General features: G+C 44.7%; 1 protein-coding gene across 1 annotated transcript in view; it reads left to right on the top strand.

Annotated features, from left to right (window-relative positions):
* ENTREP1 (endosomal transmembrane epsin interactor 1) overlaps positions 1-22,497 on the top strand; it is a 170,666-nt gene that overhangs the window by 112,133 nt on the left and 36,036 nt on the right. The window contains exon 6 of the mRNA XM_069763629.1: positions 8,029-8,162. Coding sequence (XP_069619730.1) covers positions 8,029-8,162 — 134 coding nt within the window. The remainder of the gene's footprint in view (positions 1-8,028; positions 8,163-22,497) is intronic.

Below are 22,497 nucleotides of genomic sequence, written 5' to 3'. Positions count from 1 at the left end.
CTTTAGTGTTGAACACTTTATTCCCTTCTTTGTTTTTGATAAAGGGAATGTAGGTATTAGGGCAGTGTTTGTTAAGGGCTCTGGCTAAAAGCTTACCACTTTTATTGCCGAGTTGGTAAAAGCGGCTTCTGAGTCTCTCCCTGAGACACTTGGACTTTTGATCTATGATAGTCAATAATTTCTGCCTAACTGAAGTAAGCCGAGCAAATGTACTGGCGTCGAGATCTCGTTTATGCTGATTTTCTAATTGGTGGATTTGATCTGTTAGGGTAATTATTTCCGCCGCTCTCTCTTTTTTCAACCGGGCGCCGTGGGAAATGAGAACGCCCCTCACTACACATTTCAAAGCCTCCCATCTCATAGTGGGAGACGTGGTGTCCCCACCATGGTCGGCCACGAAATTCGCGATTGTCTGTTCAATCTCGGATTTACATAGTGGATCTAAGAGCAGATTTTCATTCAAACGCCAGGAGAATCCCGATCCCAAGGCGGAATGAAGTGAAAGAGATAAGTAAATAGGTGCATGATCCGACCACAGTATCGACCCCACGTCCGCCTCTATCTGTAAGTCCAGTAACCTATGTGAAATAAAGAAGTAATCTATTCTGCTATATGTGTTATGGATTTTCGAGAAGAAGCTATAATCCCTGACTGTAGGATTTAGAACTCTCCAGACATCTACTAGTCTCAGGCTGCGTAATTGGGATCTAATTTTGTTGATAGAAGATGAAGAATAGGAGGACCTACCTGAAGAGACGTCCACCGCAGGGTCCATTGGAATGTTAAAGTCGCCTCCAAGTATCACAGGAGAGGAGCCAGCAAACTCCCCAAGACGCCTCTTGCATTCAGCTCCAAAAGTTTGTTGCCCTTGGTTTGGAAAATAAACATTGGCTATTACAAGTTTATACGTTGCCCATGAGATGAGTAGGAAGATATATCTGCCATTTTTGTCAATTAAAGAATCTAGAATTTCAGGCATGAAGGATTTGTGGAAAGCTATTGAAACACCTTTTGATTTGGAATACGGGTTAGAGCTGTGATACCATTTGGGATAATTTTTCGTGACACAATGCGGCATCACTCCAGTTTTGAAGTGAGTCTCCTGGAGCAGTAGCACAGAGACCCGTTGTTTATGACTATCGAACAGGATCCGCCTCCTTTTCTCTGGAATATTTAGCCCCTTTACGTTAAAGGAGCAGAGTTTTATTTTATCCATAATCTAAAATTTTGACAGTTTCTCGCGACATCGTGCGCCCCACCCGCCGGGACACGGGATAGCCAGGAGTGGTAGGGGAAAAACAATGGGAAAGAGGGAAGAAAGACAGGATAGGAAAAAGGTAGAAATATGTGAAGAACATAGGAAAAGGTGCGTTGAGATTGACGCACCGAGTCTGGTTTCGCATCAGTATGGCGGAGGCGACCAGAAGGGAAGAGATAGTTCCCCTCCCACCCCCGAACCGTGCACCTCAAATGGAAAAAGGAAGCCGAGGAGAACACCGACCCCCCACCTCCCCATGAACTTGATAGGTCCTACGATCAAGAATCTACATGCATATGATATTCAAGCAAAACAGAATAATAGTGATATTAATAGCATATCTAATAAGGTCAAGATGTCTCGCTTATTGACAGAGAGTAGTAAAACATTAATAACATTCGGGACACCATAGATTTAAAAGTTCAGAACTTGAGCCAGACCCCATGGCAGGCCGCCAGTATGTCCTCCTATCCGGCCAGGGGGATCGGCCTATTAACAATATACTAACATAGAACCTATCTAACTGCAGCAGAACATCTGGACATAACACAATAATTGCCAGGAACTTATTGAAACAAGTAAAAAGAAAAATGTAGAAAACAAAAAGAAGAGAGAAGGACTTCATGTAGGATCAGAGGGGACCTCATTAGGGAGCCTTTTCTTGGACTGAGGAACCTTGAGCCACCTTGGGGGAGCATCCGGAAGTGTTGGGGTTGAAGGCCATTCTGGGAGATCTATTAACGGCAGTTCAAATGTTCCTAGGAAGTTGGCCAGGTCTCCAATTCGGCGGAAGTATGCGCTTTTCCCGTTTTTGAATGCTGTTAGTTGAAATGGGAACCCCCATCTATAAGGGATATCTCTTTCCTTAAGAACTGCTAACAGGGGTTTTAGGGCTTTGCGCAAAAACAAGGTACGCCTGGATAAGTCTGATAGAAGTAGAATTGGTTGGCCTTCATATTGGAGAGGTCCCTTTTTCCTAGAGGCCATCATGATGGATTCCTTGGTTCTGAAGTAATGCACCCTACAAATGACGTCTCTAGGACGTAAATCAGAGGTGGGTTTGGGACCAAGAGATCTATGGATCCTATCAAATTCAATGGTACTGTCTTCACAATCACCCAGGATGTCTAGAAATATTTTTTGGACTGTGCGATCTAAGTCCTGAGGACTAACGGACTCTGGGAGGCCCCGTATGCGAATATTGTTACGCCTGTTGCGATTTTCCAGATCCTCAAGGCCAGAAGACATTTCCTCCATTCTTATAGTATGGTCCATTAAAATTTCTCTATGTGCCTGAAGTTCCTGTGAGATGTCCTCCTGCGTCTTTTCTACATCCTCTATCCGTGATGTAAACTCCTTCTGTAGATTATGTATCTCCTTTTTGTACGAGTTCTCAAGCCTGCATGCAAAGCCTTCCAGGTCCATTTTTGTTGGTAGAGCTTTAATATATTTGCTTAGATCAGCTATATTCATGTCTTCAGGCAAGTCTTTGTCTCCCTTATTGATATCTGTTGATTTTTTGGGAGAAACATGTGGAGCCTGAGACTCTCCCGAAGAAGAGTTGCTTTTATGTGAGGCTTGCGACATTGTTGATCTCGTGCTCCTTGTTTGGGTCGGCTGATTTAGAAACCGTTTCATATCCTCCGGAAGAGGTTCCTTGTGTAGGCTTATGGGGTTTTCAGAGATCTTTTTGTTTCTGCCCATAGATGTCTGCTGCTATCAATTATATCCCAGATAAGTGTTTAGGGGAGCATGGGGGTGCAGCCATCACCACATTAGCCGTGGCCCCCCATCAGCAAGCCCCCTCCGAGATGCGTGCGTAAGTCTATAGTGCAACTGTTTTTAGCTCTGGGCAGCCAAAGGGTTACTGTGTTATTCCATTATTCCATTATGGGTCTCAGGGGGGAAGCAGGTGCCACAGGGGGCTATGTAAATGTGTGTCTTTTTACAGGGTGTTAGCGTTGCTTTAAGCCTCCTCCAGCGAGACCCAGAAGCTGGTGAGTATGGGACAGCAGCAGGGACGCAGCGCCGCGCCACAAAGGAGAGGTGGGCACAGATTGCCAGCGGCGCACACACACAGGCACTCCAGCCCCTTGCAGGGGCAACAAGATGGCGCCGGGAGTGGCGGGAAATCCCAGGATCTCTACCGCCGGCAGAGTCTCACCCCCACAGACACCGATCCACCGGAGCGGCCGAGGGACAGAGCGCCGCAGCTGGCAACCCACTCAGCACCCTCTCCAGTGAGCGCAACCTCTCCTCCGACCGGCCGCACCAACAGGGGGCAGCGGCCGGAGCTCAGTGGTGTGCAGGTCCGCGCCACTCAAAGGAATCCGGAGCGCACCGGAGCGCGGAGGCGCCGGCCAGCGGCTGTCAGCCCAGCAGGGAGCAAAGAGTCAGGGAGAAGGTATAGTGGCCGGGGAAGGGGGGTGGAGTGTACCTTCCCGGCGTCCCAGCAGCTCGCGTGTTCCCAGCCTGTGTGGTTTCTAAGATGGCGGCGTCTGTGCCGCTTCCCCGTCCCTCCGGGGGGAAAAGCTGGACTTGTGCTGGGGCAGAGAGTTCTCCCTGCCCTCCAGATGGTCTCAGGGCGATCGCAGCCCTCCTTTGCCGGTCAGAGGAGACTTTGAGCTCGATGGGGCCAAAAAAATCTCTGTGGAAAGCAGTCTCAGAGCAGGAGCTCTTGCGATGTGCGACTGCTCTCTCTGGGCTCTCTCTTTTTAACATATTTATTAATGACCTTGACCTTGTAGGGGGCATACAGAGTAGAATTTCAATATTTGCAGATGACACTAAATTCTGCAGGGTAATCAATACAGAGGAGGACAATTTTATATTACAGGATGATTTATGTAAACTAGAAGCTTGGGCTGATAAATGGCAAATGAGCTTTAATGGGGATAAATGTAAGGTCATGCACTTGGGTACAAGTAATAAGATGTATAACTATGTGCTTAATTCTAAAACTCTGGGCAAAACCGTCAATGAAAAAGACCTGGGAGTATGGGTGGATGACATTCACATTTAGTGGCCAGTATCAGGCTGCTCTACAAAGGCAAATAAAATAATGGGATACATTAAAAGAGGCATAGATGCTCATAAGGAGAACATAATTTTACCTCTATACAAGTCACTAGTTCGACCACACTTAGAATACTGTGCACAGTTCTGGTCTCCGGTGTATAAGAAAGACATAGCTGAACTAGAGCGGGTGCAGAGAAGAGCGACCAAGGTTATTAGAGGACTGGGGGGTCTGCAATACCAAGATAGGTTACACTTGGGGCTATTTAGTTTGGAAAAACAAAGGCTAAGGGGTGAGCTTATTTTAATGTATAAATATATGAGGGGACAGCACAAAGACCTTTATGATGATCTTTTTAATCATAGACCTGAGACAGGGACAAGGAGGCATCCTCTACGTCTGGAGGAAAGAAGGTTTAAGCATAATAACAGACGCGGATTCTTTACTGTAAGAGCAGTGAGACTATGGAACTCTCTGCCGTATGATGTTGTAATGAGTGATTCAATACTTAAATTTAAGAGGGGACTGGATGCCTTTCTTGAAAAGTATAATGTTACAGGTTATATATACTAGATTCCTTGATAGGGTGTTGATCCAGGGTACTAGTCTGATTGCCGTATGTGGAGTCGGGAAGGAATTTTTTTCCCCAATGCGGAGCTTACTCTTTGTCACATGGTTTTTTTTTGCCTTCCTCTGGATCAACATGTTAGGGCATGTTAGATTAGGCTGTGGGTTGAACTAGATGGACTTAAAGTCTTCCTTCAACCTTAATAGTAACTAAACCTTGTCAATGTCTGAACTAGATTTTAAATTCATTTGGCAACTAATTTGATTAATAAAAGTATGAGTTTTCATGGAAAAGACAAAATTGTCTGGGTGACCCTAAACTTTTGAATGGTAGTGTATACATATATATATATACTAGATGGTGGCCCGATTCTAACGCATCGGGTATTCTAGAAGATGCATGTCCACGTAGTATATTGCGCAGCCACATAGTATATTGCCCAGCCACATAGTATATTGCCCAGCCACGTAGTATATTGCCCAGTCATGTAGTATATTGCCCAGCCATGTAGTATATTGCCCAGCCACGTAGTATATTGCCATTGCCATGTAGTATATTGCCCAGTCACGTAGTATATTGTCCAGTTACGTAGTATATTGCCCAGCCACGTAGTATATTGCCCAGCCACGTAGTATATTGCCCAGCCACGTAGTATATTGCCCAGTTACGTAGTATATTGCCCAGTGACGTAGTATACAGCACAGACATGTATATTGCACAGCGACGTAGTATACAGCACAGAGCCACATAGTATATTGCCCAGCCACGTAGTATATTGGCCAGTCACGGAATATATTGCCCAGCTACGTAGTATATTGCTCAGCCACGCAGGTCACAGGTTAAAAACTAAAAAATAAACATATACTCACCTTCCGACGGAGCCGTTGTCATGTCGCCTGTGTGCCTGTGTGCAGCTTCCGGTCCCAGGGTTGGTAGCGCAGGACCCGTGATGACGTCGCGGTTACATGAATATGACGGCATGGCATGTCCTTCTCGTGCAGGCGCGCAGGACCTGTGATGAGGTCGCGATCACATGAACGTGACGTCATGGCAGGTCCTTGTCGCATACCTGCCGCTTGCATGGAGCGGTTACCGGAGCGTCGCGAGGAGAGGGAAAGGTGGCTGAAGGTGAGTATATAATGATTTTTTTTTTTTATTATTATTTTTAACATTAAATCTTTTTACTATTGATGCCGCATAGGCAGCATCAATAGTAAAAAGTTGGGGACACACAGGGTTAATAGCAGCAGTGACGGAGTGCGTTACCCGCGGCATAACACGATCCATTACCACCGGCATTAACCCTGTGTGAGCGGTGACTGGAGGGGAGTATGGAGCGGGCGCCTGGCAGTGACTGCGGGGAGAAAGAAGCGTCCATTTTCTTCCGGACTGTGCCCGTCGCTGATTGGTCGTGGCTGTTTTGCCGCGACCAATCAGCGACGTGGATTTCCATGACAGACAGAGGCCGCAACCAATGAATATCCGAGACAGACAGAAGGACAGACAGACAGAAAGACGGAAGTGACCCTTAGACAATTATATAGTAGATATATACAGTATATATATATATACTGTATATACACAGTAAATTGCAAAAATATTTACCCCACTCCCTCCCCCTTGACTTTCTACCTAGTTTTTACATTTTTTTACATTACAACCTGTGTTTAAATATTTTGGTAATTCAATTTGTGTTGGATACATCAGCACTAAATAGTCTAAGTTCTGGTGCAAGCAATTACACTATATGCTTGTGTATAAGTCGACCCGAGTATAAGCCGAGGCACCTAATTTTGCCACGAAAAACTTGGAAAACTTATTGACTCGAGTATAAGCCGGTTATGCATTGTGCCCTCATCCCTGTCCTTGTATGCATGGCTCCCCAACCCTGTCCTTGTATGCATGGCTCCCCATCTCTGTCCTTGTATGCATGGCTCCCCATCCCTGTCCTTGTATACATGGCTCCCCATCCCTGTCCTTGTATGCATGGCTCCCCATCCCTGTCCTTGTATGCATGGCTCCCCATCCCCGTCCTTGTTTGCATGGCTCCCCATCCCCATCCTTGTGTGCATGGCTCCCCATCCTTGTATGCATGGCTCCCCGTTCTTGTTTGCATGGCTCCCTGACCACGTCCTTGTATGCATGGCTCCCCATCCTTGTATGCATGGCTCCTCATCCTTGTATGCATGGCTCCCTGACCCCATCCTTGTATGCATGGCTCCTATAAAAAAAAAAAAACTACTTACCTTCTCTGCACGCCATCGCTCCATTTCGTTCCGGTGTCAGCCGCTCTTTCGGCCAAGCAATCAGGGGTCCCCTCTCATCAAGGTAATGAATATTCACTCCACGCCTATTGGAGTGGAGAGGGGTAAATATTCATTACCTTAATGAGTGAGCACCCGTGCTAGCCTGGCCGCTGCTGGAAGCCGATGGCTGCAGCTGTAACTGTGCGTGCTATAAGAAAAATGAATATTCACTGCCGTCTTTCTGGGACAGTGACTCGTGTATAAGCCGAGGGACCCTTTTAGCACAAAAAAATGTGTTGAAAAACTCAGCTTATACACGAGTATATACGGTACCTTGATAAGTTGCATGCTTAGTGAAATGAAGTCCATCTGAGGAGGCTGCAACACCATTAAGCAAGAGGCACCACTAGCAAAGTTGTTGAGAAGTTCAAGTCAGGGTTGGATTATAAAAAAAATATCCCAATCTCTGATGACCACCCGGAGCACCATTTAAATCCATTATCATCAAATAAAAAGAACATGGTACCACAACAAACCTGCCAAGAGAGGGCCGCCCACCAAAACTGTCAGCCTGGGCAAGGAGGGCAATAATCAGAGAGGCAGCTCAGAGACCAAAAGTAACCCTAAAGGAGCTTCAGAGTCCCCAGGCCAGAGACTGGAGTATCTGTCCATATGACCAGAATATGCCATACACTCCATAGAAGTGGCATTTATGAAAGAGTGGCCTATTTGTTGTTTATTTCGCAATAAAAAGAAAACCAGGTGTTCACAATTGTAGGTATATTCTTTCAATGAACTGATGCAAACCCTCAAAAAAAATAGTGACATTCTAGGTTGTGAGGTAGCAAAACAAAAAAAATGCCAATGGGGTGAAAAGTTTTGCAAACCCCTAAATATATACCCAATTTCAGGTTTAATGATGTTTTTTTTTTGTAATAAGGATGAGTCCCAAGTCTCTGTAGAGGAAGCTGAAGAGCAAGATCGGGAGCCAGATATTGAAGATTTTGTTCCACCTGCTCCTCCGCCTTCTTACTTTTCAACATTTTATTCGAACACTCCCAGAATGAGTCAGAGGTGAGTAATATATGTTTTCTACTAAGCAGGGCCGATTTTAGGCAAAGTGGGGCCCTAGGAAAAGTTTAAAATGGGGACCCGAAATGCTAACACATTTGTGCACATCACACAGAAGCATTTCGGTTCTATTTACATGCGCTGATCTCGGGCTTCTAAACGAGTGTGATCGACAATACTGAAGTCGCTGGACGCTTGTTTCCCGGCCTCTTTCCACCGTCTGAGAAAGAATGATGGGGACAGAACGATCACTAACAGATCACCATACAGTATCATGTTATCAGCAGCACATCTACATCTATACTGCACAGCCCACACAGTAGTATACAGAACTGCCCACACAGTAATATACAGCACTGCCCACACAGTAGTATACAGCACTGCCCACAAAGTAGTATACAGCACTGCCCACACAGTAGTATACAGCACTGCCCACACAGTAGTATACAGCACTGCCCACACAGTAGTATACAGCAGTGCCCACACAGTAGTATACAGCACAGCCCACACAGTAGTATACAGCACTGCCCACACAGTAATATACAGCACTGCCCACACAGTAGTATACAGCACTGCCCACACAGTAGTATACAGCACAGCCCACACAGTAGTATACAGCACTGCCCACACAGTAGAACAGCCCACATCCCTCCTTCCCTCCCCTCCCGAGAATAGCCCCACAGTCCAGAAAAAAAAACACAAGCTCCTCACCGCTCCTCGTGCCCGCGCTGCTCCCGTGTCGGCGCACACAGTGAGTGCGTGATGACGCGCACCTGCAGTGTCAGAGGCAGAGCGGAGAATGATGGGAAAAGGAGCATCAGGTGACACTCTCTCCTCCATCATTGCTTTGCACTGTACCGGCAGACGCTGGTATAGTTCAATGCGGCGGGGGAGTCGGCACTGGCGGCAGGCGGGCCCCCCTGCCTCACAGGGGCCCCATAGCGGCTGCGTGACTTGCCGCTAGCTGGGGGCCCGTGGGGGAGTGGGGGCCCCAGGCAGCTGCCTGTTCTGCCTCCCCCTAACGCCGGCCCTGCTACTAAGTGATCGGGATGAAGCAGCATCCACTATACCAAGAACCTTCTTTTGCAGGCCAAGATAACCCTAGCACACGCTGCAAACACTTTTTCTTCAGCTTTTTTCTAGGTGTGCCAAATGTGAAGAACATGGCAGCAGATTTCCTAAACTATAAGTTTTTTCTTTAAACCTACAGCCCTGCTTCTCACCTTACCTAACAACCCTACTTCACCACCCTCATTTCCTCTTACAGTTGTGGCCAAAAGTATTGACACCCCTGCAATTCTGTCAGATAATACTCAGTTTCTTCCTGAAAATGATTGCAATCACAAATTCTTTGGTATTATTATCTTCATTTAATTTGTCTTAAATGAAAAAACACAAAAGAGAATGAAGCAAAAAGCAAAACATTGATCATTTTACACAAAACTCCAAAAATGGGCCAGACAAAAGTATTGGCACCCTCAGCCTAATACTTGGTTGCACAACCTTTAGCCAAAATAACTGCGAACAACCGCTTCCGGTAACCATCAATGAGTTTCTTACAATGCTCTGCTGGAATTTTAGACCATTCTTCTTTGGCAAACTGCTCCAGTTCCCTGATATTTGAAGGGTGCCTTCTCCAAACTGCCATTTTTAGATCTCTCCACAGGTGTTCTATGGGATTCAGGTCTGGACTCATTGCTGGCCACCTTAGAAGTCTCCAGTGCTTTCTCTCAAACCATTTTCTAGTGCTTTTTGAAATGTGTTTTGGGTCATTGTCCTGCTGGAAGACCCATGACCTCTGAGGGAGACCCAGCTTTCTCACACTGGGCCCTACATTATGCTGCAAAATTTGTTGGTAGTCTTCAAACTTCATAATGCCATGCACACGGTCAAGCAGTCCAGTGCCAGAGGCAGCAAAGCATCCCCATAGCGTCAGGGAACCTCGACCATGTTTGACTGTAGGGACCGTGCTCTTTTCTTTGAAAGCCTCTTTTTTTCTCCTGTAAACTCTATGTTGATGCCTTTGGCCAAAAAGCTCTACTTTTGTCTCATCTGACCAGAGAACATTCTTCCAAAACGTTTTAGGCTTTTTCAGGCAAGTTTTGGCAAACTACAGCCTCGCTTTTTTATGTCTTGGGGTAAGAAGTGGGGTCTTCCTGGGTCTCCTACCATACAGTCCCTATTCATTCAGACGCCGACGGAAAGTACGGGTTGACACCATTGTACCCTCAGACTGCAAGGCAGCTTGAACTTGTTTGGATGTTAGTTGAGGTTCTTTATCCAACATCTGCACAATCTTGCATTGAAATCTCCTGTCAATTTTTCTTTTCCGTCCACATCTAGGGAGGTTAGCCACGGTGCCATGGGCTTTAAACTTCTTGATGACACTGCGCACGGTAGACACAGGAACATTCAGGTCTTTGGAGATGGACTTGTAGCCTTGAGATTGCTCATGCTTCCTCACAATTTGGTTTCTCAAGTCCGCAGACAGTTCTTCGGTCTTCTTTCTTTTCTCCATGCTCAATGTGGTACACACAAGGACACAGGACAGAGGTTGAGTCAACCTTAATCCATGTCAATTGGCTGCAAGTGTGATTTAGTTATTGCCAACACCTGTTAGATGCCACAGGTAAGTTACAGGTGTTGTTAATTACACAAATTAGAGAAGCATCACATGATTTTTCGAACAGTGCCAATAATTTTGTCCACCCCTTTTTTATGTTTGGTGTGGAATTATATCCAATTTGGCTTTAGGACAATTCTTTTTGTGTGTTTTCATTTAAGACAAATTAAATGAAGGTAATAATAACAAAGAATTTGTGTTTGCAATCATTTTCAGGAAGAAACTGAGTATTATCTGACAGAATTGCAGGGGTGTCAATACTTTTGGCCACAACTGTACAAGCCACAATTGAGGAATAAATGGAAAACCGCTTTTCTAGGAACTTGAATAATAAAGTTACCAACTTCAATAAATGTTGATTTTAGTACTTTTCACTTGGGACATAGGTTTGATTTGGACATAGAATTAGACCAGGAGAGCACACGGAGGAAACTATGCCGGCACATTTAAGGAAGTCAACTCCTTCCATTGGAGAAGAAATAGTAATCAGTTTAGATGCGAATTTAATTTGAAGCGTAGAGAACTGAGTTGTAGGGTATTCTGGCTTTTAGAAGCTCACGTGTAGTGGATTGAAATAATTTCCGCTTTTGCAGAGTTTCTTTAGATAGGTCTTTAAAAAAGGTTAAATGACTATACGGAGAAGAGTGGAATCTTGGCTCTTTTGATATACCCAGTAGTGTGTTTCTTACCCAGTTGGGGTAAAATGAGACAATAACATCTGTAGCAGCATCAGATGGAAGAGCAGATGGCCTGCGTACTCTAAAGGCCTTTTCAATTAAGTTTTCCCCTTTGGCGTTAGGAATTAGATGAGAAATTAGCGAAGAAATGTAATCCCTTAACTGGAAGTTTTGGACCGACTTCGGAATCTCTCTGATCTTCACAGCGTTTTTCCTTTTGAAGTCTTCCAAATTAGCTAGACTGTTTCTGAAGGAAGGAATGTTCTTCTGGAAGTTTTCCAATGAATCTGAGATTGTAGGGAGATCCTGCATTCCTTTAGTGTGTGAAGTCTCATAAATTTTGTATGAGGAATTCTTACTGTGACATCGGAATATCTGTTAGATGCCCCTTTAATATTTGAGAGTGTAGCATCAGCTATGTGCGAAAAAGTATCTTTAAAAAGTTTCTTGATGAAAGTCTCGGATGCCTTAGCTATATTCAAATGCATAGAATCAACTAATTCTGTTTCGCTTTCAGAAGATATTTTTGAGTTGTCATATTTATTAGAATCTTTCTTAGAATATTCACCGATAATAAAAGGGCCTTGCACATGTTAATCATGAAATTTTCTGATGGATGATCCTCAGTGCCGGTATATACCGGCTCTCTTTGTATCAATTTTCCAGAATCATTTTTTTGTGGAAATTCTCTTATGGTTTTGGAATTTTCACAACTTTTTGAATCTTCTGAGGAAGGAAATGAATATGAATATAAGGATGAGATATCATCGGGATCCATGTCGTCGGATGAATAACCACCTATATAACCAAAATCCATCTCTTCAAAAAATTCCTCAGAGTGAATTCTCTCTAAATGTCCCAATAAGTTTGATTGATCCAAATTATTTTCTAAATCTTTAAGAGATAAAATATATTCGTCTTTGGAGAAGGTAGTTATTGTTTCTTTAGCATATTTAGGAGAGCAGGAAGTTACATTGGGAAACATCCCTTTAATTATCTCCAAATTGTAGTGTCTGGTAATATGTATGGAATTAGAAAGGGTATCTTCTCCTGGTAAATAACCAAGTTGCAAACTTACATCATTCCCATTAGGAAGACGTTTGGCCCCGTTTAACTGTAGTTTAGTCATGTGTCCTTTAGTAGTGTTATAGCTCAATATATTAGGTGGTTGATGAGGAATTTTGGATTTAAGTATTGGTATTCTGCTTATGCTCAGATGGTCGGCGAGAAGTGTCATTCCTGAGAACCTTTCTCTGTTTTCCTTCATTTTGTGTAAACAAGATAACCTTCCCCTCTGGGACCTGCTGTATATGATGAGCCTCTGAGGATTCTCTCATTATCCTGCCAGAATGGAAATCCTTTGAAGGCTTCCCTGCTTTGCAGCCCTCCCTTCCACCTTTATAGCAGGAGTCTTTATTACAGATGTCCAACAGGTCTTCTTAGATCTATAAGGCTTTGATACTGTTGGGTTTTGGCAGTGATCCAATTTATGAGGGGGGATACAGGCCTCCATTAGGCTTCCCTCCGGTACCTCTCCGTCTTGGCAAATGAAATTTTTTTGATGTATCATCTTTTATCTTATTATTTCTCAGTCCAGGCATATCCTTACAGGTTTTAGGACCAAATATACCCCAAATAAGTAAGCTGAAGTATCTAAAAATAGGGGATTATCAGGAGCTATGCAGAAGCATGTCCGCTCCTGTCCCCTGCAAACCACGCCCCATGTCTATGCTGGTGTTACCCAATAATATATTTATTCTCCTGACATGACTGCACTACTACATAATACCAGTAACTGTCTGTCAGCTTTCTCTAACATCGTGTTCTCTCTTTATCTTAGGAGATTCACTGACAAAGGAAAAAGCTAAACTTTATTCAATCCAATTATAACTATACCCAAAATTCACTCCCTGAAGGTTAGTCAGAAGGTGACTAATAGAAAACGTATACACTGTTGCTTACTGTGTTGCTGAACAGCTCCTCTTTTAGGTAATTTATGTCTGTTTAGAAACTACAAGGTGCACACCTACTGGGAGAACTCTGTTTTTTATTAGGTGTTACGGCGGACTCCTAACATGACGTCACAGAGGTGTGGACCCGGCTCTATGGTGTGATCAGTGTATGTGTGACCTATCACATCTGTATCTGAGTGTGACGTCACTAAGGGGGTGTGGCTATGTTCTTTAATGTCCGGCGTCCTGTCGGCGCCACTAACTATACAACCTTTGATATGGATGCACGTGTACAGTGCTCGTTAGGGAAATGTTATCACTCTAGGAATGTTAGTAATCAATGTCAGCTATAGCAGGGGGTCATTACATACAAGCAAAATATCTTTATGACCGGAATTGCTAATAGTTCTGAACCATGAATGGTCTCTGAAACAAATTGACATAATGATTTAAACCTAGTGATGGCATGATATATGTACAGTATATCATTAGCAGCTTCTATCTAATAGCCATGCTGCAGTTACTTAGAGAATGAGTGGAATATCTCAGTATAGACTACGAATATGTGCAATTATAATGTTTGGGAGATTGGTGTAATCATTTAATATGAATATAAAATGATTTTATAAGCAGTCAAGTGTTCCTTGAATTGCATTTAGTGGGCTGTCTGAAAAGTGAGATTACTAAAGGACAGTTGGTCTGCACTAATAATTCACAGCTGCTATATTAAATAAGTCAGTCCTTATAGGAAAAACGATAACTATACTGGTATCTTCACACGTTATTTATTGTTGTCTGACCGCCATTGAAGTTACTTATGAGCCTATGGAGTATAGAGCTTGAAGTCTGGGTTCAGCCCATATATAGTTTGCTGTTTTCGGATAACAGGATATATTTTTTAGGGGGGGTTGTCTAGTCTCTTTGGAATATAGGGTAATCTATATAATTGTCTAAGGGTCACTTCCGTCTTTCTGTCTGTCACGGATATTCATTGGCCGTGGCCTCTGTCTGTCATGGAATCCAAGTCGCTGATTGGTCGTGGCAAAACGCCCACGACCATTGCCACGACCAATCAGCGACGGGTGCAGTCTCGCGGCAACATGGCCGCTCCTTCCTCCCCGCAGTCAGTGTCCACTCCGTACTCCCCTCCAGTCAGCGCTCACACAGGGTTAATGGCAGCGCTAATGGACGCTGCTATTAACCCTGTGTGACCAACTTTTTTACTATTAATGCTGCCTATGCAGCCTCAATAGTAAAAAGATCTAATGTTAAAAATAATAAAAAATAAAAAAATCATCATATACTCACATTCCGGCGCCTTTCCCGCTCCTCGCGACGCTCCGGTGACCGCTCCATGCAAGCGGCAGGTTCCGGTGGCAGGGATGGTATGCAACAAGGACCTGCCATGACGCCAAGGTCATGTGTCCGCGACGTCATCACAGGTCCTGAGAGAAAGACCTGCTATGACATCAGTCATGTGACCGCGACGTCATCACAGGTCCTGTGCCCATACCAACCCTGGGACCGGAAGCTGCTGCGTGCACCACACACAGGGCCAGGATTTCAACGGAGGGTGAGTATATGTTTATTTTTTATTTTAAGTCTGTATACTACATGGCTCTGTGCTGTATACTCCGTCGCTGTGCAATATACTGCGTGGCTGGGCAATATACTACGTGGCTGGGCAATATACTATGTGGCTGGGCAATATACTACGTGGCTGGGCAATATACTACGTAGCTGGGCAATATACTACGTGGACATGCATATTCTAGAATACCCGATGCGTTAGAATCGGGCCACCATCTAGTCTTTAATAAGGTCTCCTGATGAGTCGTCTTTGGTGAGGATGACGAAACACATAGAGATGAGAGGCTTTAAGAGTGAGTGTGTACTGACACCTCACCCTATACACTGAGATGTGGGGTTTATGTTTTCTATTAGTCAGCTTCTGACTAACCTTCAGGGGGTGAATTGTGGGTATAGTTTTAATTGGATTGAATAAAGTTTAGTTTTATCCTTTGTCAGTGAATCTTCTAGTGGAGGGATATTTGATATTTTTTCAGAGAGTTATCTCTCTTTATCTTAATAATAAATAATTTTATTTATATAGCAATACTAATTTTATTTATATAGCACCAACATATTCTGCAGCACTTTACAATTAATTTTAGACTGAATCTGTCACATAGTGGGGCCCTAGTCTATCTCTGTCCCCCGGATTACTCCTGAAGGTGGAGACACCGGGGTCAAGTTCCCTCCCCCACCCAGGCAGGTGTGAGGCCGAAGTGTATAGGATAACAGTACCCAGACAAGCAAGGGAAAACGAACAGAGATAAATGAAAACTACAATCATACAAAATACACTCACCAAACAGAGTGGAACATAGGGGAGGTATACCAAGTTGAAACCAAAATAGGAGAAAATGAGGATGAACACACAAACAAACTCCACGCAACAATCTCCTGAACAACTCTCTAAACACCTACTCCAAACACGAAATTAACCTCCAACTCCTAACCAGGTAGTAAGAACTATCACTGACAATTCCCAAGTGCCAGTGGTGAGCATATATAGTAGTGACCCACACTAAACAGCTAGGACAATTCAGGTTGGAGAGCTCCAGAAGACCAACTGAACTGATTAACCCTTGCACTGCAAGCAAGGAAAAAACTACACTGTTTCATTAAATTATGAAGCAATTCTAAACAGTGCAGGAGTTTGTGAAATCAGACGCCGCAATCTTCTAGCCCCTGTCTGTCTCCAAAACAGAACTTATCTTCTTGTGTTTCCTCCCTCTACTAACCTACCTAATCCTGAAATTTCCATCTTTATGTATGGTGCTACCAGGGTCGGTTTTAGACAAAGTGGGGCCCTGGGCAAAAGTTTAAAGTGGGGTCCCAAATGCTCACATATTGCACCGTCACACAGAAACATTTCGGCTGTATTTACATGTGCTGAGTTCAGGCCAAACAAGCGTGATCAACAATAATGAAGTCATTATATGCTTGTTTCCTGGCCTCTTTACACCAACTGAGAAAGAATGATGGGCACAGAACGATTACTTTTAGATCAATCTATTCCCATACAGTATCATGTTATCAGCAGCCTATCTGCAGTTTTCATCAAGCGATGTGCTGCAGAGAACAATGATTTTTGTTATGGCATAAACCATATAACCACTCGATGAATAGGCAGCATTTTGCATGTTTAGTATAATACACACCCCATAAGCCTCCATATAGTATAATGAACCCCATAGTCCTCCACATAGTATAATGTGCCCCATATCCCTACATATCCATATCCATCATCGCTCACCTGGTGAGTCAGAAGCAGAGGGTCATCTGACGCTCTCTCCTCCATCACTGCTTTCTTTAAACTGTATCAGTGTCTATGGTGCCGATAAGTTGAATACGCAATGCAGGGAAGGGGCGCCACCCCGGGCCCCCCTTACTCATGGGCCCCATAGTGGCTGCATGGCGTGCCTCTATGAGTGGCAAGCCACTGGCTGGGGGGAGCGGGGGCCGTAGGCAGCTGCCTAGTCTGCCTTCCCCTAATGCTGCCCTGGGTGCTACTGTAATTCCCAGGCAGCATGTCCACTATCTTGAGTAATATTTGACTCAGATCCTTCCTTTGTGCATTATATCCAATACTCCTCTTGTCAACTGCAGCTCAAGAACATCTGCAGAATCCAAACTTTTCTTACCTTCTAAGCGGCAAAACCTTTTCCTGTTGGTTTGATTCATTCTCGTCTTTATTACATAGTGGATGCTTTCCTGAAACGGAAAGTACTTGCAAGCAGCATAATACAAAGAATAGCAGGTTTACCCAGAATCCTTTGCAGTAGGCGGAGCTATGCAAATCATCTCTTTCCACCCCTGTCTAATCCACAGCGCTTGGAACCGCCAAGCGTGCAATGCTGCGGATTAGTTTCTAAATTTACACAGCCAACCAATTCCTACCTGTGGACACGTGTTTCGGGCTTTAGGCCCTCATCAGCACAGGGCTGGAATTGGTTGGCTGTATGGAGTGGGGCTCGGTGAGCAAGCGATACATATATGCTAGCCACCTTAGGGAGAGACCCAAGTTGGGCTAAATGTAGCGGGACGAAAGAGACCGAAAAGCCCTCTACTTAAAGGAAATACATAGTGGATGCTTTCCTGAAAGCATCCACTATGTATTTCCTTTAAGTAGAGGGCTTTTCGGTCTCTTTCGTCCCGCTACATTTAGCCCAACTTGGGTCTCTCCCTAAGGTGGCTAGCATATATGTACGTCTTTATTACTACATTTCTCCCTCTCCAATCTATCCTGAATACAGCAGCCAGGCTCATATTTCTGTCCAGCCACTAGATGAAAGCCTCCACCCTGTGCCAGTCGTTCTACTGGTTCTACTCGCCAACAAATATCTTAATAATTCTGAACCGCTCTCCATCCTTTCTCATCTCAAATTACCACCATAGCCTTGTGCCCTCCATTCTGATAATGATCCAGAACTAACATCTTCCATAATCTGAATATCACACTCCTGTCTCCAAGACTTTCTTCCCACTGTAATCTGTTCAGAAAATCAGCATAGGGTAATTTCTTACTATTTTCAAATTGCCATGAGGCAAATAAACCCTAACTAAAGATTCCTAAAATATAACCTTTAATTAGTATAGTTAATATAGGGCTAATGTGAAAATTTTAAAATCACACTAGTTGGTGGTAATCAAACATTATAGAAAAATCTTTATATTTTTGGTCAATGGGATGTTAGCTGTAGGTGATGGTGACTGATTACTGCTGAGTAAAGTACCTAGACATATTAAATATTTATTAAAGAATGTATTATCCAACTTCTTATGAGATAGAGTTATCCAGATGTCAAAAGGTAGAAGATAATACGGTAACTAATTCCTGCTAGGGTATGTGCCAAAAAAGCATTCTATATTTTTGCAAAATGTGTCAACCAATCTTTGTTCTAGGGGAATTTGGACAACCCCTTTAACTATGCTAAATAAAGTCTATATAAAGTGTTTAGAATGGTGGCGCAAAGTGTCACTGTTATTACCGATTCCTGCAGCAATACCAACAAACCTCCACAATAAGTTTGTAAGGGTATGTACAAAACAGATATATATACGGTATATATATACACAAATGTATATATAGGTATGCTGGAAACAATAACGGAACAAATGGTAAAAGATTAATAATATCCTTTAAAAGCAAAGTAACCCTTTGTGAAATATCCTGATATTAAAAGTCTGATATCCGAGACACCGCTGGTATAATCGCGGTGTATTCACACATATATATACCTATATATACCTTTGTGTATATATATATATACAGTATATATATATATCTGTTTTATGCTAAATAAAGGTTATCCCATAGAGAAGAAAAAATGGCAGCAACACTTCAAATGTTTGTGATAAATATCCTTAGTCCTTTATTTCTCAACGAGTTACATGGACAAGGTGGTGCGGGCAGGACAAGTGCAGGTTATGCAGGCAAGAGAGACAGGACCACGGCCGTTTCGCGTTGTTCACGCTTCCACGGGTCCAGATGGGTCCAAAGGTTATATTTTAGGAATGTTTTTAGTTAGTGTTCATTTGCCTCACTGCAATTTGTAAGTAGCAAGACTTTTCTCCAGTTCACTTGCGAAGTTCTCTTGCTTGAACTGGTGACTCATGTATACAATTTTAATGTTTGATATTGTTTGTAGATGTAACCTCTTAACTGTAGATGTTGGTGATATATAAAAAAAAGTTATTATTCTGTAATCTATAATTATCTATTATAGTATAGTCTATAATCTTATAAATTATTCTTTGTTATTCACATTTTGTAAATTTTAATAAACAGTTTTTCTGCCATACATATTGATGAGTTTAAAACAAGTTGCAGGGGCGTAACAACTGCGGTCGCAGGGGTCGCGACTGCGACGGGGCCCGCAGTGCTTTCAGGGCCCGCGCAGTCCAGCAAACAAGTAGCAGGGGAAACAAAGGACTAGGAGACAAGTCACGCACGCATCCTGCTGGCCACGCCCACAGCTTCCCCAGACTTTCAGCAGTGTGCGGCGAGTGGGCGTGTCCGTGAAGGACATGTGACCTAGCAGAACGGCTGGGCTGTCACTGACTGAAGCTGGAGAGATGGAAGAAGGCAGCAGCTGGTGAGTGATGTGCTGCTTACACCTGACACACACACACACACACACACACCTACCTGTTCTATGTGCACAGGACCTGTGATGAGGTCACAGGAGGGGAGGAGTCAGGGGTCACATGATCAGTGGCCTCAGTGTATGCACTATGCAGGACTCTGCTGTGCTTGATTGTCATGGTGCTGAATGAGGGGATGTTTATGTAACAGAGCCGTGTGTGTACAAGGTGTAAAGAGCGGAGCCGTGTATGTGCGTAGTGGAGCGAGGTGTACGGAGCGGAGTCAGGTGTGTACGAGGTCTACAAAGCTGAGCTGAGAGTGAAAGAGTTGTGCGGATTCGTGTATGTATGGGGTGTATGGAGTGGTGCTGCGTGTTTAAGAGGTGTATAGAGCGGAGCCGCATGTGGACGGGGTGGACGGAGCGGAGAAGCGTGTGTGTGAGGTGTATGGGGCGGAGCTGCGTGTGTACAAGGTGTAAGGAGCGGAGCCACGTGTGTACAAGGTGTACGGAGCAGAGCCGCGTGTGTACAAGGTGTACGGAGCAGAGCCGCGTGTGTACAAGGTGTATGGAGCAGAGCCGCGTGTGTACAAGGTGTACGGAGCAGAGCCGCGTGTGTACAAGGTGTACGGAGCAGAGCCGTGTGTGTACGGGTTCTCGGAGCGAAGCCGTGTGTGTACAAGGTGTACGGAGCAGAGCCACGTGTGTACAAGGTGTACGGAGCAGAGCCGTGTGTGTACGGGTTCTCTGAGCGAAGCCGTGTGTGTACAAGGTGTACGGAGCAGAGCCGCGTGTGTACAAGGTGTACGGAGCAGAGCCGCGTGTGTACAAGGTGTACGGAGCAGAGCCGCGTGTGTACAAGGTGTACGGAGCAGAGCCGCGTGTGTACAAGGTGTACGGAGCAGAGCCGTGTGTGTACGGGTTCTCGGAGCGAAGCCGTGTGTGTACAAGGTGTACGGAGCAGAGCCACGTGTGTACAAGGTGTACGGAGCAGAGCCGTGTGTGTACGGGTTCTCGGAGCAGAGCCGTGTGTGTACAAGGTGTAAGGAGCGGAGCCGCGTATGTACAAGGTGTACAGAGCGGAGCCGCATGTGTACAAGGTGTACGGAGCAGAGCCGCATGTGTACAAGGTGTACGGAGCAGAGCCGCGTGCGTACAAGGTGTAAGGAGCAGAGCCGCGTGTGTACAAGGTGTAAGGAGCAGAGCCATGTGTGTACAAGGTGTACGGAGCAGAGACATGTGTGTACGGGTTCTCGGAGCGAAGCCATGTGTGTACGGGCTGTACACGGCTGTGGGCAGAGCCCAGCATGTGCACTGTGGGGGAGTATTGCGTGTACTCGCCAGCATCAGAATGTGCGCATGTTCCGGAGCCGACCAGTACACCGAATACACTCCCACACTGCACAGGTCCGGAAATGACGCACTGCAGCGTCATACCAGGAAGAAACAGCACACAGATTTCAAACGCCGGGAGTGCGCTTGGAATTAGAGCGAGGGAGGACATATTACTATAGGGACATGTTAGTTATAAAATCATTTTTCTCAGCGATTACAGGGCAGTACTAGGTCAGACTATACAACATTGCAACACAACTATAGTGTGCGAAATGAATAGGGAAAATGTGAATTTCGGTGGGAAATATTTTGGTGCAGGGGGGGGGCCCCATTTGAAAGTTCGCATCGGGGCCCCTCACTTTGTAGTTACGCCACTGACAAGTTGTATGGTTTAAAAAATGTTATATATTCTAATTACATGGAAATTATGAATATCTTTGTTTGCCGTAACTAAAGAGAAGAAAAGTCTTGAATTGCATCAGAAATTCTTTCCAACACTGGGGTTATAGCACAGCCAACAGGGTGTCGTAATTTAGAATTTAACACATAGTAAAGGGTATCTGTCACCCCATTTGAGTATTTTAGCTAATAATATCTGTCTGGTCAGGTCCCTCGCCTTCAGCTTCCAGCACTGACTGAGCGCCGGCCGTAAAGTACAGCGGTGACGTCACCGCTGTGCTCTGCTTTACGGCCGGCCGGCGCTCACCAGTCAGTGCGGGAAGCTGAAGGCGAGGGACCTGACCAGACACCGGGAATGTAAGTATGTAGTGTTTGTTTTTTTTACATTTACAACGGTAACCAGGGTAAACATTGGGTTACTAAGTGCGGCCCTGTGCTTAGTAACCCGATGTTTACCCTGGTTACCAGTGACGACATCGCTGAATCGGCGTCACACACGCCGATTCAGCGATGTCAGCGGGAGATCCAGTGACAAAATAAAGTTCTGGACTTTCCCCAGCGGCCAACGATCTCCCAGCAGGGGCCTGATCGTTGGTCGCTGTTACACATAACGATTTCGTTAACGATATCGTTGCTACGTCACAAAAAGCAACGATATCGTTAACGATATCGTTATGTGTGAAGGTACCTTTAGTCATATTGCAAGGCTCGTTAAAGAGTTGCTATTGACTTTTAGGATTGCTGCTTGCAATAGGTGGTGCTACAGATCTATTTGTCTTCCTCTCTGAAAAGAGATTCAGATGAAACCTCTGAGAGAGCCATTCACTATAGTGACACAGCAGAGTTGTTCTGGACTCCATCTGGCCTCTGTCAGTGGTGCCCTTTTCAGAGGTACATACAATTGTAGTCGACCGCGCTTTTATGCAATTATAAAAAGAAGGACACCGCTGGATCATAGGCCTGACGGCATCCACATTGCCTCCATCTACCCCATTATAGGGAATTTTCTGACGGGGTTCCATCTGAATTACTTATTTCAGAGATTTACACGGAAACCTGTCATGATCCCAATGGCAGGGGATCACAAAAGGACAAGCACAAAAAACAAAACAAGCTCTAGGGTGATGGAAACTGAGCTGACCGCGATCCTGAACCTCAACACACAACTAGCTGTAGCCGGGGAACGTGCCTACGATGATT

Source organism: Ranitomeya imitator, chromosome 1 (assembly GCF_032444005.1).
Source record: "Ranitomeya imitator isolate aRanImi1 chromosome 1, aRanImi1.pri, whole genome shotgun sequence".
Taxonomy (NCBI): domain Eukaryota; kingdom Metazoa; phylum Chordata; class Amphibia; order Anura; family Dendrobatidae; genus Ranitomeya; species Ranitomeya imitator.
Note: the sequence above shows the minus strand (reverse complement) of the source record. Positions and strands in the feature narration are given on the sequence as shown.